The 16533-nt window shown below is 34.0% G+C and overlaps 1 protein-coding gene across 2 annotated transcripts in view; it reads left to right on the top strand.

Annotated features, from left to right (window-relative positions):
* The window catches only part of ADGRL4 (adhesion G protein-coupled receptor L4), a 128277-nt gene that overhangs the window by 92607 nt on the left and 19137 nt on the right, over positions 1 to 16533 (top strand). For both annotated transcript variants that reach the window (XM_023501736.2, XM_031936783.1), the window contains 4 exons: positions 5323 to 5496; positions 6523 to 6726; positions 9242 to 9462; positions 10481 to 10547. In XM_023501736.2, coding sequence (XP_023357504.1) covers positions 5323 to 5496; positions 6523 to 6726; positions 9242 to 9462; positions 10481 to 10547 — 666 coding nt within the window. The remainder of the gene's footprint in view (positions 1 to 5322; positions 5497 to 6522; positions 6727 to 9241; positions 9463 to 10480; positions 10548 to 16533) is intronic.

Consider the following 16533-nt stretch of genomic DNA (forward strand, 5'->3'; position numbering starts at 1 on the left):
GTACAGTAGAGAGAAACAAACTTGAGGAAAGTAAGTAAATAGGAATAAGCAACATTAAACATATTGTGGAACATCATGTTGAGAAAAAAAAAAGGTGTGAACAATTTCAGAAATGAAAACAGATTTTTCAGAAACAGAAAATCAGCCTATTTTCTTTCAGCAATAACAGAGTTAGAAGGAAACTTCAAGGTCAGTTGGTTTTTAACTTATACCTGAACAAGAATTTTCTCTTCTACTATCAAACAATCAAGGAACATTTATTATGCACATACTGTATGTTAGCCACCATGACAAAGGCCACATATATATATATAAGTAGATAGATGGTAACCTGATTGCTGCTTGAAGACTTCTAATGATCTAAAACTCTTTATTTCCTATTCATTTTCTGAATACCTCTAATTACTAGTAATGTTTTTCCCCTTAAATTTAACATTTTCTCTTTGACTTTCACACTTTTGGCTCCTGATTCTGCCCTCTAAAAATTCAAATCCTTCTTCTACTCTAAAAGATATTTCATGTGCGCGCGCACACACACACACACACACACACACACACACCTTTCTTCTTTAGGCCAAGCATTTTATATGTTCAATTCCTTGTGTCCATTCTATATGCCTATACGTCCATTCAATGTGTCCAATTCTCAGAAGCATGGTTTCAAGTCCTTTCACCACTTATGTTGTTTTCCCCTAAAGTCTTTAATTTCCTCCTTGTGGTCATTGATTTACATCAGCCATATTTCTCCTACAAATAAGGATAATTGAGTCAAAACACTTATTTTTATCCTTTTCTCATTTTGAATAGTAAACAGATCATTTAAATAAATTCAATTGGAGTTGTTTTGCTAGCATTCAGTGTCTTCTCATCTTTATTGTATCTTTCAACATGGTGGTAATTTTGTCCTTTGTTTTAATTAGTAGGTGATTTCACTGAAAAAGCCAATCCATAAGTGATTCCCACATCAGAAATGAGTAATTTCATGTTTGTTAATAGACAATAAATTTTATTCCTTCTGATATGCATCCATGCTGGTCAATTCCAATCTATTCTAATTCTTAAACAAATACTCATAATACGCAGGCATGAGGCTTCTGAGTCATCTGCAAGTCTTTGTTTCTTTCATTTCTAATTCTCAAATCATTTTCTTTCAACATTTTTTTTGTTCTCCCCTGTGTTCACCTTCTCAGGGAAGGAAATTGAGTATCAAAGTATTTACTTGCTTAGTTTGGAGTGATATTTTTTAAATCCTTCAAATTTTGTTACATTTTCAGTGACAGTTGTTAGAGCACAATCTGCATCTTCCTAATGGACCCTTTTCCTTTGTTCCTCATGGCCACTTTGAGGGAAAGTACTTGAATATTACATGAACTGAGTTGTCTCCTTGTGGTACACACAAAGAATGAAAAGCTTTTCTTTGCCTCACAAGAACTTTCGAGTCACCCTTGACCTTGACTGGAATGAGTCCATTCCAGTATTCATCTTAATATTGATAAGATACAAGTTTCTCAAAGGTTCTACCATTGAACCTCAAGGTCTGTAGGGTCTACCAGGCATAAAGAACTCAAAGTATTTAAGAAATTGTTTTCTGTTCTATAATCAAGCTAGCTTTGGTAGAGACTTGTCCCCAACAGATTAGACAACAGGTGATGAATTGGCCTCGGCCACCCTTAAACAAAAAGTTAATCTTGCATGGTCTCCTTTTGCTTATGGAGGAGAGAAAGAGACACAGAGACAGAGACAAAGAGAAAAAAAGAGAAAGGAAGAAAAGGGGAGAGAGGAAAAGGGAAAGAAAAAGAAATGAAATAAAATGAAAAAGAAGCAGAGGGTGTGGTTTTAAATCCTAGAAACATTATTTTGATTAATATTACTCAAAATGTGATATCTCTATCCATAGACTAGTGAGATGCTATACTATGGAAGGAATTGAATCACCTTCATATCAGTTATCATATAAATGAAATAAGAGGTCACGCCATCCATTTATTTGGCAAATATTTATTGAGTATATATTATCTTATCTTCTAAAAGGTAAATAGAGTGCCAAGTATAGAACCAGGAAGACTCATCTTCCTGAGTTCAAATCCAGCTTCAGACACTTACTGGCAAGTCATTTAACTCTGTCTCAGCTTCTTCACTTGTAAAATGAGCTAGAGAAGGAAACAGAAAACCACTCCAGTATTTTTGTCAAGAAAAATCCAATTAGAGTCACAAAGAACTGGATATGAGTGGAAAATGACTAAACAACAACTATCTTACCACTGTCATTTATGCTCTGGATATCTTTTTTGCTAATGTTCAGTTGAAAGGATTAATAACTTCTAAGATGTTTCTTATCACAGATTCCTCTGTGTAGCATTCATTTAGCTTATTTATAAAATGCTGATAAGGATGTAAAATGTTTCTGGGTACTTGTATAAGATTTTTTTTCAACACACACACGTGCATACACACACACGCTCACTCTCACACATACCTCTTCTTAGTAGCACACTATAAGAAACAAATGTGAGATCCTGAAGATCATCTATTTTTGCACTTCTTAGCAGCTCTAATACTTGGCACATCTCTTGGCACACAATAAGTATTTAATAGACACTTGTTGACTGAATCTTTGAAAATATCTTTTTCTGTGGTCTTGCTATATAATTCCATTGTTATGAGGACTACTTGGTACTGAAAATTCCTACTGGTGCTGACTGTTGACTTCTCTGCAATATTTTGTCTTAGAAAGTTGTTTGGAGCTCCATGAATTTAGGTGACTAGCCCATGGTCACATTGTTAGTAAATTTCAGAGACAACACGGGCTTTATTCACCCCACTATCACTCTATCCGCTATGTCATGTTGTCTCTTAGGACGTTTAAAGCTAGATGTTCTGTCAAATTCAATATTTTTTAAACACAGCCTACTATCTTCTGCCTTCCCACCCTATAATCCACTTCCTTTTCTTAAATTCTCAATAGAGCACCACAATTTTTTCAGTCACCCAGATTAGAATTTTTTTAGTTTTCTTCAGCCCTCCACTCTTCTTCACTCCATATATCCAGTCAGTTGTCATCTTTTAGGTTTGAATCCATCATTTTTGAATCCACACCTTAAATCCATAACTTTTCTCAATTCACATAGATATAAATCTAGTGCAGGATATATTAGATTAATATAGATTATTATAATAACCTCCCACTATTATCTCTCTCTTTTCCAATCCATCAACCACACAGTTGCCAAAATGATTTTTCTAAAGTATATTGACCAAGTCACTTCAATAAATTTCAATGGTTCCCTATTATGCCAAGGAGCAAATACAAACTCCTCTGTTTGGAATTTAAAATTCATTTTTAGCTGGCTTCAGGGGGTTATTTGCATTACTCTTTTTTACACACTATTCTAACAAAACTAATCTTTTTTTTTTTATTTTTCACATAGAATATCTTTGATCTCCATATCTTTGTACAAACTGCCTCATTACTTAGAATGCACTCTCTTATTTTCTGTACTTCTAATAAACCCTAGTTTCTTTCTTTTTTTCTTTCTTTTTTTGCTGAGGTAGAGGTTAAGTGTTTTGCCCAGGGTCACATAGTTAGGAAGTATTAAGTGTCCAAGGCTAGATTTGAATTCAGGTCCTCCTGATTTCAGGACTGGTGCTCTACCAACTGTGAGCCTTTTCTGATTCACTTATATTCTGACTTAGTTTTACTACTCTTCCAAAATAAATTTGTATTTATTTTATATGAATGTATCTGTATACACACCGTGACACTCAGAATGTAAGCTCTTTGATGACAATAATTGTTTCATTTTTATATGCATGTATATATACACATATGTACATATTCATAAATACATAAACAAAATTTAGACAATTTGTCTTAAGTACTTAGATACTTTATCTTAAATACCTAACTTAATGCACAGTGGTTACTTAATAAATGGAGGTTAATCAATTAATATTCTACAGAAATAAATTATAATTTATTCTCACCAATATGTCTAAAATACAACAACCCATCATAAAAAAGAAATCTTGCATAGACTTCCGAAGTCCAACACATTACCAATTCCACATAAACATGCACACACACACATACAAACACACATACACACACACACACACACACACACACACACACACACACTAGTAGAGAGTAAGAGTACAAGGACAGAAAATGCAAAGATAAAATATAACATTCAAGGATACTACTATAGGAAACTGACCCAAGTGCTTCAAAATTCAAGTCACAATATTATTAGCATCTTTGTGGGTCAAATGTCAGAAAGATTATTGGCAATGGAATGAACACCAACATGTAGACTTTGTACAAAATTCAATATTTTTATTTGTGCTCATAAGGAAATAGTCATCTTGCCTGGGTTTTGGATTTCCAGAGTAGCCAAACTATTCAATAAGAATCCTCTTACATTCTGAACTCTGGGTGGTATATAATTTAGGAGTCCCTTTTGTAGATCTGATTTCTTTGACTCTCCTCTATATGGAATTTTTAAAAAGATATTTAAAATGTTTCAGAGTCCATCCCACAAAGTCCATTCAGCATGCTTCTGAGCCAATTTCCTTTTTAAAGCCAAATAAATTGTTTTTGAGAAATTTAATCAAAGAAGATTCTTTGATAAAAATAATCATGAAGGGCAATAATTTAGAAGCTGGTGAGCATGTTAAAGCATGAACAGAGAGTAGAAAGAACAGATGGACTTGGAAAGAGCAAATGTGTGATGTGAAACAACGCCTTAAATTGATCTTTGTTTAAACTTTCACAAAATGGTAATAATAATATTTAGCATTCTCCTTCCTCATCCCCTTCTTGTCTTTTTTTTTCTTTCTCTTCCTCTTCTTCTTCATCTGTATTCTTTTTCTCCATTTTAATTGGTAACTTATCCCACTATTAATCAATTAATTCAAGATCAGGGCCAATTTCTTATCTGAACTTTTTAATCTGCAGGGGTGAATACAATAAATGTCTGATAATTATTTCTCCTATTACTTAGCGTCTTATTATTTTAAAAGATGTGATGTCACCAAAGGCATGTGATATTGGAATATGTCTGTTTATTCAAGGGCAATTTTCATGATGTGGATTTTACAAAATACTTTTTAAAGTAGGTCTCCATATACCCTAAAAGGCATACAAAAGGAGCAGGTATATATAGGTCAAGAAATGTCCCACTAGAAGGACCCAAACCAGTGAAATCACAGCTCCATTGATTTCATAGAGCATATAATAGTGTTCCATTTCAAATGTGCCAAGAGTAAATGAGAAATTTCTTTTTCTTTCTCCCTCAATAAAACAGTACACTTCTTTTTCAGCCTAGAGAGAAGGACAGCAGTGAGTGTGCTTTTTGGAACTATTCAAGTAATACAATGAATGGCAGCTGGTCTACAGAAGGCTGTGAACTGATGCATTCCAACTCCACTCATACTTCATGTAAATGTAATCATCTGACACATTTTGCCATTCTGATGTCTTCAGGTGCTTCTATTGTAAGTGCATTTGGGAGTTTTACCAGTTAGTATCAACAAGATAAGACTTGTAGGAGGTTGGGGGTTTTTTGAGCATTCCTAAAGAGAATATATCTTTGATTTCATCTGCCCTCTCTTCCTTTGGAAAATTTACCATGTAAATTCTACAGAACAAAAATAACCTTGTATTTAAACGTATGCATTCCTAGATCTTTATGTCCAGGATGTATTTCATCAATAATGTAATAGCATACCAAATTTCTTTGTTTTGAATGCCAGTAATATTTTACTTGCCCTGCCTCAATAAATGTTGCATTATACTAGATGCCTATATCTTGATATCTAAAACCTAGTTATTTTTATGACTGAACTAGAGCTTTTATTACTCGGGCAAAAAATTATCATTAAGGCAATATGATCAATTATTTGCATATGTAGGTGTTTTGAATGAATCACTGCTTGGTTTAAAAAAAGTTTTTGTAACATTTTGTGAAGTTAATTAAATTAGCATCATCCTAGATATTTATTAATAAATTATTTTAGAATTATAAATAAGTTTTTAAAACACTAGCTAGCATCATATAGCTCTTGATTTACAGAGTGCTTTATACAAATTATTCATTTGATGTTCTTAACCACCTTGTCAGATAAGTGGTATTATTTTATAGATGAGGAAAATAATGTTGAGGAAGATAAGTGAATTTCAGGCTCTTACAACAAAGTGTTAGTTGGATTTAAATTGAGGACTTTTTAACTCCAAAGCCAGTGCTATATCTATTGTGCCACCCAAATAATGATAAAGATACTTTAAAATCATTAGTTCATAGGCAACAAAAATACAAACATTTTTCCTGCAGTTAAGTCCTATGTGATTTATAACTGATAACATATCAAAAATACCAAAATATTAAATCGATGTCCATTTTCCACCTCCTGATCACTTTGATTAAGGTTTCATTTTTAAAAAGGAGATTTATTGTAGGATGAGAGTCCAATAACAAGCTACTGGGTTAGTCTCTTAAAAGTTTTCTTATTTTTGGTCCTCAGGGTATTAAAGATTACAATATTCTAACAAGAATTACCCAACTTGGAATAATCATTTCGTTGGTTTGCCTCGCCATGTGCATTTTCACCTTCTGGTTTTTTAGTGAAATTCAAAGCACAAGGACCACCATTCACAAAAATCTTTGCTGCAGTCTCTTTCTGGCAGAACTTGTTTTTCTAGTTGGAATTAATACAAATAGTAATAAGGTAAGTCTTTGGTATTTTCTGACTGTTTTTAACTTCCTACTAGCTATTGGCTATCCCCATGAAACAACTATAAAATATGATTTTCCCTCAACTGACCCTTTCCTTGACACCATAATTCTTTCCAAAAATCAGACTAAAATGAAGGGAGAAAACTAAAATTTGGTTTTCTTGGTATAATTTCTCAACTGATTATTATTTATTTCTTTAGCAAAAATCCCACCAGAGTTGATCATCTTTGTAATGTCAGTATACAAAAGAAAGCACCTTAATTCATAGGGATAAGACTAAAGGACACTCAAAAGTCAAGTAGTTCAACTTTATTATATAGATGAAATAACTGAATTCCAGGGACATTAATTTTTAACATAAAAATTCATTTTAATTTTTGTAAAACACACCCCATACAATAGATCTGAGGGTAGCAGTATAAGTGCTATAATCACCATTTTACAATTGAAGAAACGGAGGCTTTGAATTCTTAGCCAGAATCACGTGGCTAGTACAGAGTGGACAGACAGACATAGATTCTAGATACATACATACATATATATAAAGATGATAAATACATGAATAGATAACTGTGGCAGCATTAGCATCCAAGTCTTTGGGAAACTCAAGAAATGAAATTAGCATTCATAGGGAAAATACAATCCAGGTTGATGAGAACTTTTTTAGTTTCCACATGTCAGATTGCCTTCCCCTTTTTGGATCTAAAATCCCCCAGGAACAATTGAATACCTTTGTCTTCTAATTTCTCTTTAACTCAAGAAGCACAGGTATAAAGTAACATCCAAATCCATCTTTCTCCACCTTCCATTTGACAAATATGAAAATCTCAGAGGTCAAATGATTTTCACAGCATCACACAATTAGGAAATGACAAAGCTAGGATCTGAACACAAGACTATCAGAGTTAAATTTCATCAGCTATTGTGAAATGTTATTAAGGGATTCCTTGAAATCTCTCACAATAATGTTGTTGACACGATGAAGAATTTTGGGCTAGGGTATAGTTTGTCAGATTTAGAACATGACAAAAGATTGACTCTAAAGAGTAGTTATTAAGGGGTTAATGTCAATATGAAGAGAGGTTTCTAATGGAGTACTCTCATGGGTTTCTCCTAAGTCTTGTTATCAAAATTTTTGTCAGTGACATGGGTAAAAGAATAAGTAATATATCAAGTTGTCTAATGATGGAAAGCTAGAAGAAGTAACAACATTGAATGATAAAAGATCCAAAAAGATCTTGACAGTTAAAAATGATGAATCACACATCTCTCTACAAAGAATACAGGTATTGAGAAAGGAGTGCGAGCTGTGACATTTGAAAATGGACTGAAGAACTAGGATTGACTGATTCTGAGAAGAGAAGATTCAGTGGCTATGTAATTGTTGCCTTCAAGAATATGGAGAGTGAACTTGGGAGTGGGAATAGATCATTCATTCAGCCTCAGAGGAGAGAATGATAAGTTAAGGGTGGAAGTCGCAAAGAGGCAAAATTCAATTCAATGAAAGAAGGGGAAATAAACAAAAACAAAAACAAAACTTCCTAACAGAATTTTATAAAAATGGGATTGCTGACTTGACAAGTAGTGAATTTCCTTCACTGGCCTTCTCAAGCAAAGACTGAATGACCACTTGTGAAAGATTTTATAAGTTATCATTAAGGTCAGAGATTGCACTTGGTAATCTCTGATGTCCTTAAGCTGGAAAGTCTATGATATGGCCAACCCAAAACATCAGAACTCTATTAAAATCTATGTGATTTTAGGCAAGCCATTCCAACTCCTTGAGCCTCAGTTTCCTCACCTGTAAAATGAGGTCATTTAACTAGTTGGATAGGGCAATGTGGCATAACTCTTAAAGTCTTGAATCAGGAACATCTTGGTTTAAAATCCACCTCAGACAAATAATAGTGATATGACCCTGGGCAAGTAGCTTAAGTAATATGAGCCTCAGTGGCTCATACTTTAAAGTAGAAAATATAATGTCATATTGCCAATAGGGTTATTTGTGGAATCAAATGAGAAAATGTAGTCAAGTATTCTACAAATTTTACAGAGATATATAAATATTAATTACAGCGATGACATATGACCCTAGTCAAGTATCTAAACCTCTTAGTGAACTAAGCCATTCTTCAAGACTATGAATTAATTGCTGACCTATATTGTTAAAGGGAGTTTTCTTATCTGGGAATTCTCTATAATAATGAAATTGCAGGTTCAGGTTCTATACCTATAATGAAGATCAGCAGCACCAGTATCTCCTTTAAGATCATTCCAAGGCTAAACCTTTGATCTTTAAATATTTTTACAAGGTTCAAGCCCTTTCCTAACTACTAATTTTTTTCACATTTATTTATTTTACTTTTAGTTTATGGAATAAAACATTTCTAGTTTTTAAATTCACACAATCATGCTGCCAACTGGCATAACTAAGCAATAGGGAAAGATATACTTTACAATCCTAGTGAAAATGTGTTTATGACTTCCTTTCTTTGGTTGATTTCTAGCTCTTCTGTTCAATCATTGCTGGATTGCTACATTATTTCTTTCTAGCTGCCTTTGCATGGATGTGCATCGAAGGCATCCATCTCTATCTCATTGTCGTTGGTGTCATCTACAACAAGGGATTCTTACACAAGAATTTTTATATCTTTGGCTACCTCAGTCCAGCTGTGGTGGTTGGATTTTCAGCAGCCCTAGGATATAGATACTATGGGACGACAAAAGTGTAAGTGATTGCTATTTCATTTAAGTGTTTGCTATAATCATAGTCCTGCTTTTGGGTGGGGGGATGACTAATAATTTCCCTTTGCTTACTCACAATCAGCATATTTACAACCATAAGTCAGCTCTAGAAATATGTTCTGGTAAACCCAGCAATAGCTGGGATGCTGGCAAACCCTTCTGAGTATGTCTACAATTACAAATGTTGTATGTTATTCACTTTTGTTTTTCTTAGGATAGGTACTAGATCTATGGTTTCCTTTAGGAACTTCTAAGAACAACAACTTCTCCTACCAATCGTTCAATCCATCCATAAACATTTTTAAGCACCTACTATCTGCCATTCACCAGGGATCCAAAAAGAGACAAAAACAGTCCCTATGCAAGAGCTTACAGTCTAAGAAGGGAAACAACATGCAAACAAATATAATACAAAACAAACTATATACAGGATACAGAGGAAATGATTAAAAGATGGAAGGCACAGGAATCAAGAAGGACTGGGGAAGACTTCCTAGAGAAAATGGGATTTTATTTAGGATTTAAAGGAAGTCAGGAAGATCAGAACATAGGAGGAAAAGCATTCCAGGCATGGGGAAAGAGCCAAAGATAATGATCAGAGCTGAGAAATAAAGTGTCTTGTACCCAGAACAGGGAAGACGGAATGACTAGATAGAAGAGTAAGATGTAAAAAGACTGGAAAGAGAAGTGGGAGGGCACTGGGTTTGAATGACAAAGGATTTTGTATTTGCTCCTGGAAGCAAATGGAAATCATTGGAATTTATTGGTTAATAGTACAGCTTAGGACCTAAGGACCTTCTTTGCAACTTAGGGTCTTTCCTATACTCAAGGCTACTTATCTAACTCTTATACCATACTACTTTCCTGAAAAAATTTATCAGGACTTGCAGGAAGAACCACATAGCTATATTTTTCAATGTCATACAGTATAAAATATAAGAAGCACATATATCTTGATCTATATCATCTATATCTATTTTTATTTTATTTTTGCTTTTCAGATGTTGGCTCAGCACAGAAAATAACTTTATTTGGAGCTTTATAGGACCAGCATGTCTCATCATTCTTGTATGTGTATTTTATTTCTTTTTTTTAAATATGAGTAATCACAAGCTTCTTAATAATTACTATCATTATCCTCAGGACAGTCATGTGTAAAAACAAAAGAAAAACAAGCATATTTCTGATCATTACTTATCATTCTGTCTTTTAAAGCTGCTAGTCAGAAAAAAAAAGATATTTGACAAAGGTCATTTCATTTTATTTTTTTCCTTTCTGTCTTTTGAAGGGAATGGAATAGACAAGAGGGAATTATTTCTAGTTTATAAGGAAAAGCATTTTCCTGCTGTGGTATCTCAGCATTATTCAGGAAGAAATGGCTACAGGGAGTGTGCCAACTGACTGGTAATCTGGCATTTGGGATGTTACGTTACTTAATCTTTTATTGATGATCGGTCATCTCCGAAGATTAGACTGTCATCTCAACAGTTTTATCATTCCTATGTACCCTGTCATCATAAAAGCTATTTTATACTAAATTGCAACGTCAGAGACAAGAACCCGCTATTTCTCATGGGTAGACAAGTCATCTATTGATAGGCCTATTTCAGTTGGAAAAAGAGCCTTTTAATTCTTATTGGAAATGGTTTCCAACCTGCAAATTTGGCAGGTATTATGTGTTCCATTCTAAATAAAGACATTTTATGTGTCTCAAGAGCATTTCTAAGTGCTAGAAGTTTTCAGCTTCCATTCTGACTATAATAGTCTGTCAATGAATGTGGGAAGTCTGACAATAATTAGGAAATGGAATGATCAACAGGGAAGGCACAGTGGAAACACCTTTGGACAACTTTGGTCCATGTCTTTCGAAGTGATGGCTCTCTTATTGAATTGCTCACTCCCTCCACCCCTGTGTCTTTCCATTTTAAGGGGAGAGGAATATGGGTAAGAATAATGAATATGAAGAATAAGAAATAATATGATAGTGAAATGCTTTATAATTAGGATTTTTTAAAAAAAATGAAGCAAATATCACTTCTCAAAAGTGGCTATGCGAGTTCTATCTGACATTTGGATGGGAGTGATGGACAAGAAGACAGGGAAGGGAGATTGTCTAGACCTGTGATTTCACTAGTTTAGAGGAATCCTGATGTGCAAATTCCCCTCCTCACTGAAAGTCAGGAAGTCTTCTGCAACCAACAGTCTGAGAGATTTCCTGGGGCTTTAAGATTATTTAATTATTTTAGCAATGGAATGAGATTTAAAGGCAGACAGGACCTTACAGACCATTTAATCCAAATGATCTCATCTTATACCTATTCGATGAAGGACCAAAAAGGCTCAAGATCCTACAAGCTACAAATAGCAGAAACAGGTCTTCTTACTCTAGATCCAGTTCTTCGGTTAACACACACTGCCTCCCTTGCCTAGACTCACACAACTCGCTTTTGTCAGAGGTACAAGTTTCTCTTAACCATCATACCATTCTCTTAGCACAGTGACTGAAACATAGGCACTTAATACTTTTTGACTGAAGGATTCTCATGGCCCCTTTTAGTTCAAATGAAGTTCATGGTACCCTTCTCAGAATAAGGTTTTATCATCTGCTCATAATTGAAAAAAATACTCAAATTCAATTAGAATTTGGTGAAAACTAAGATGTTGTTTTCCCCAAATTCATAGACCCTCTGAAATCTATCTACAAGTTTCTAAGAACCTATATACTTAAGCAATTTTATATATTCATATATGTGTATGTGCATGTATCTCTCTATGTGTGTGAATAATACATAAATTATTGGTAGACCTGCATATACCTACAAATATGCATGAATATAAATATGTATAATTTACAATTATATACTTATATCTTTCAAATACTCAAATGGAAAGATTTTTTTTAATTTAAAAGTTGAATTCTAAATCTTTAAAGGCTTAAAAGCTTCTGTTTGATTCTTCAAATACTCAGTTGAACCACCTCTGTAACTTATCCATTTCTCCCTCCATAGGGTAGCCACAGAGGATCATCTCAAGGCACTGTGGGCTTTTTTTGATTTCAAAAAAATCAGTGGATCATATAGTCTGCCCATCATCCATTTTGCTATATGATCAACCTCCCTTTTTTCTTACTCATTCCCCTTTTTAATACCTCTTATTCCAGTTACACTTTGCTACTCTTTGATTTTAACTGTTGCAAGAATTTTGTTTTGTTTTAGGTTTTTTGGAAGAGCTAAGTGAACCTTGAAAGTACTCACCCTAAACATTATTCCAGAGTTTAATTTAAAGTGGGGGCAAAAAGGGAAGTTGATAAAAAGAGTAGGATCAAATAAATATTTTTTTAATTTAAAGATTTTTTTAAATGTTTAAAAAGAAATGAATAAAAATGGAGCTTCTTAAAAGAAAAAGTAATGTCATTCTTCAGTGAAGCCTAAAAGGCAAGGTAACCCTAAGGTTTAAATCAGTCATTGCTGACATTATTCAGATTTGTGTTTTATCCCCAAACTAAGGGATGGATGCCATGGACTTCATAGCATTTGTGCATCATATGTAAAGGAACTTACACTACTACTGAACTCTCTATCAAATGACTATCATCATTTCTCTATAGAGTTTTCATTCCCTCTAAATAAGAAGAAACAAACTTTGTAAATGGGACTTACTGGCTCTTATGAATGAATCCCTATGATATTTGTGTTTGGGGATTGAAAAATAAAATGTTTTTGAAACATTCAATAGAAAGACAAAGAACAAAGTTAATTTGTACTGATGGCTTCTGGACCTCAAAGTCTTTCCTTCCTACCCAGCCACCCCCCAAACATCGAACCTTTCTTTAATCTACTTCAGTCAGTAAACTCAAACTACTCCCATGTTTCCCATCTGGAGTCTAAGCTCTATTCTCCTTTGATTTCTTGAGTGGTAACCCTGCTTCCTGAGGTGTTTGCTCATTAATATGAAGGATCTCTCAATTCTGAAGTGTAAACCAGTGGCCCAGTTGATCCTATCTGAGAATGATGCCTTTTGTCATTTTAAGATTGCAACCAGACATGAAAAGAAGTGGGTCATGCATTTGAAAGATGGAGTAGTACAAGAAAGAGGTTTGTAAATCTTTGTAAAGCAAGCTGCAAACTGAAGATAATTTACACAATTTATTTCTTCCTTCTCATATTTCTAATCTTTATTACTGAAACAATTTTAACTATACTGCAGATTAGATCAAAGTATAGAAGTGTGAAGAAATAGTTTATGAAAATAATTTAATTTTTAAAAAGAAACTGAAGTTTCTCATGGATGTTTTTAGCACTGAAGAACAGTATTTGCTTGACTGAGACAAATGCTAATTAAATGTTGGCAAAAAAAAAACTGTCTATTAAAAAAAATTAAGTATTCTTTTAAGTCATCGCCTTTGCAATCCAACAGTTGTATGTATGATCATCCTTATCCCTTTTTTAACTCTTGATCTTGCAATTCCTTATATACTTCTCACAAAGTCTGGATTCTTTCACTTCTTTTTACCATTCTGAGCATGTTGAGATCTAGCTAATTTATAATCTTAAAACCCTGACATGTCAGCATTTGGATTTGTCTCAAATATGTCAGTGTATCTGGTCTCTCTCCAATAATACAGATCTTGGCCTAAATGTGTCTGTCCATTCCTGGTGTCTCTAGCTCTGTCTTTGTTTCAAGTATATGGCAGTCTATTCATGGCCACTGTTGGCTCCCCATTGTCCATTGAGTTGATCTTAATAGTAATTCTTCAGCGACTGTAGTTTTCATTATTCTCAGCCTGATATAACCAGAAGGTGTTTAGAATGTTTATTCTAAAACTAATTAGAGCAGAAACATTTCAAGGTAGAGACAGAAAAGACTGGAGCTAAAAGCTGTCTCAGTGGTCATCTTATCCAACCTTCTCATTTTTCAGATCAAGAAACTGAGGCCCAGGTGTATGAAATGATTTGTACAAATTCAGACAGGTAGTGAGTAGCAAAGCCAAAGTTTGGTCTAGCTCCTTAAACTCCAAACCATGAGCTCTTTCTATTATACTACTCAACATTGGGAAATGTAACTAACTGAATTCCCTAAAATATATTATCTTCATTCTTGTAGCTTTCAATACATCACAGAAATAAGATGAAAAAAATTTTAAATCATAGTTTATATATAAAGCAATGTGCATTGATGATCATATTAAAATGGAATTAGAAATGCTACCCATTGAAAATTCTTAAAGGTTATGATTAGCCACCTTAACATTTTAATTACATGTTTTAATTTAGTAGTATTTTATTTGTTGGGAGGTCTGTGTGATGACCCCAGTGATTCAGAATGCTTCAACATTCTTACCTTTCCCCTCATATTTTGTACTTTCAACCAGCTCAATGCTTGCTTTTTATGTTTTTTCCAATGACTGAATGACCCTGACATTTTATGATTTGCTCCTCTTTGCCAGTGATTCATCCCTCTGTTGGAATGGGAGAAAATAGGTTGAATAAATGAAAACTTAGAATAAATAATATATTTGTAGTTTTTAGTGTTTTTCCAAACTCATGGATGTTTTATAACTGGAAGGATTTTCCTGATAAATCTTTGGGATATAAAAAATAGTAATCTCATAAAAATGAAATAATTTTGTGGAAATTAATTGGCTGAAGGATATAAGGAAAGTCTCCATGATTTTTTTTTTCGTTATGGGAGCTACATTTTAGGAAAGGAATTAATAGGTGGGAGAGCATCCAATGGAAAATAACCCAGTATGATAAAGGGTCTTAAGATCATGCCTTAGAAAGTTCATTTTAAGGACCTGGAGAATGCTTAGTCCAGAGAAAAGAAGATGTGGAAATAGGACCATGATAATTTCTCTTAGTTATTTAGAGAGTCATGTGGAAGATGAATTAGATTTGTTCTATTTCCCTTAGAGGGAAGAAAGAGGAATGACGTGCACAAATTAGAGAGACAGGTTTAGGCTAGATATATATGAAAGGGAAATAAACCAACCTAGCAGATTATCTAGAAATTGAAAGAGCAGCCTCCTCAATAAGAAGCTATATGATATAATGAATGTAATCCTATGTCAGGTTTGGAATCAGGAAAATATGGGATCTAATTCTCACCTATTTACTTGCTATGTGGCCCTTAGAAAATACCTTCCATCTCAGGGTCAGTTTTTCTTTTAAGTAAAATGCTGACAAAGGTAGTAGCACCTACTGCATACAGTTATTGGAAGGATCTGCTGAGGCAATGTATATGATGTACCTTGTCAAATTGCAAGCACTATATAAATGTAAGCTAATATTATTAGGCCTCAAATAATGAATGCTTCACTACTTCTTGGATATGTAATATAGGGGATTCTTAGGCTGAACCTGAGAGAGTCAGCATGATAAGCATGAATAGCTAGTAGATGTTCTATATGTTACAAGAATAACCAAAAAGTATCAAGGGAATTAGAAGGGCTTTTTCACATTGGTGGCAGCTAGACAGTCAATAATAAATACAGTCCTGGGCCTAGTGTCAGGATAACTTATCTTCATGAGAAATGGACCCAGAAGACACGGGTTCAAATCCCACCTCTGCCACTCACTACTTCTGTGATCATGAATGAATTTTTTTGACACTTATTTAGATCTTAGTTCAAATCTGTCCTCAAACATTTACTAGCTGTGTGACAGTGGAAAAGTAAATTAATTTTGGTTTGTCACATATTTCTCAATTAAAAACAAGAATCATAGCACCAATTTCCCTTATGGTGAGGATCAAATAAAAAAATATTTGTGAAGCCCCTAACACAATACCTAGTACATGGTGTTGTCATATTGCCACCATGCCTGACTCTCTGTGACCCCATTTGGGATTTTCTTGGCAAAGATACTGAAGTGGTTTTCTATTTCTTTGTCTAGCTCAAGGAAACTGAGGCATATGGGAAGAGTGACTTGCCCAGCATCACACAACTAGTAAGAGTCTGACACCAGATTTGAATAATTAATACTTCTCCCTTCTCCTAGTGTGTGATTGGTTGTGACTGCAATTAAGTTTTATAGAGATATAATCCAAAATATAA

This window comes from Sarcophilus harrisii, chromosome 4 (assembly GCF_902635505.1).
Source record: "Sarcophilus harrisii chromosome 4, mSarHar1.11, whole genome shotgun sequence".
NCBI lineage: Eukaryota > Metazoa > Chordata > Mammalia > Dasyuromorphia > Dasyuridae > Sarcophilus > Sarcophilus harrisii.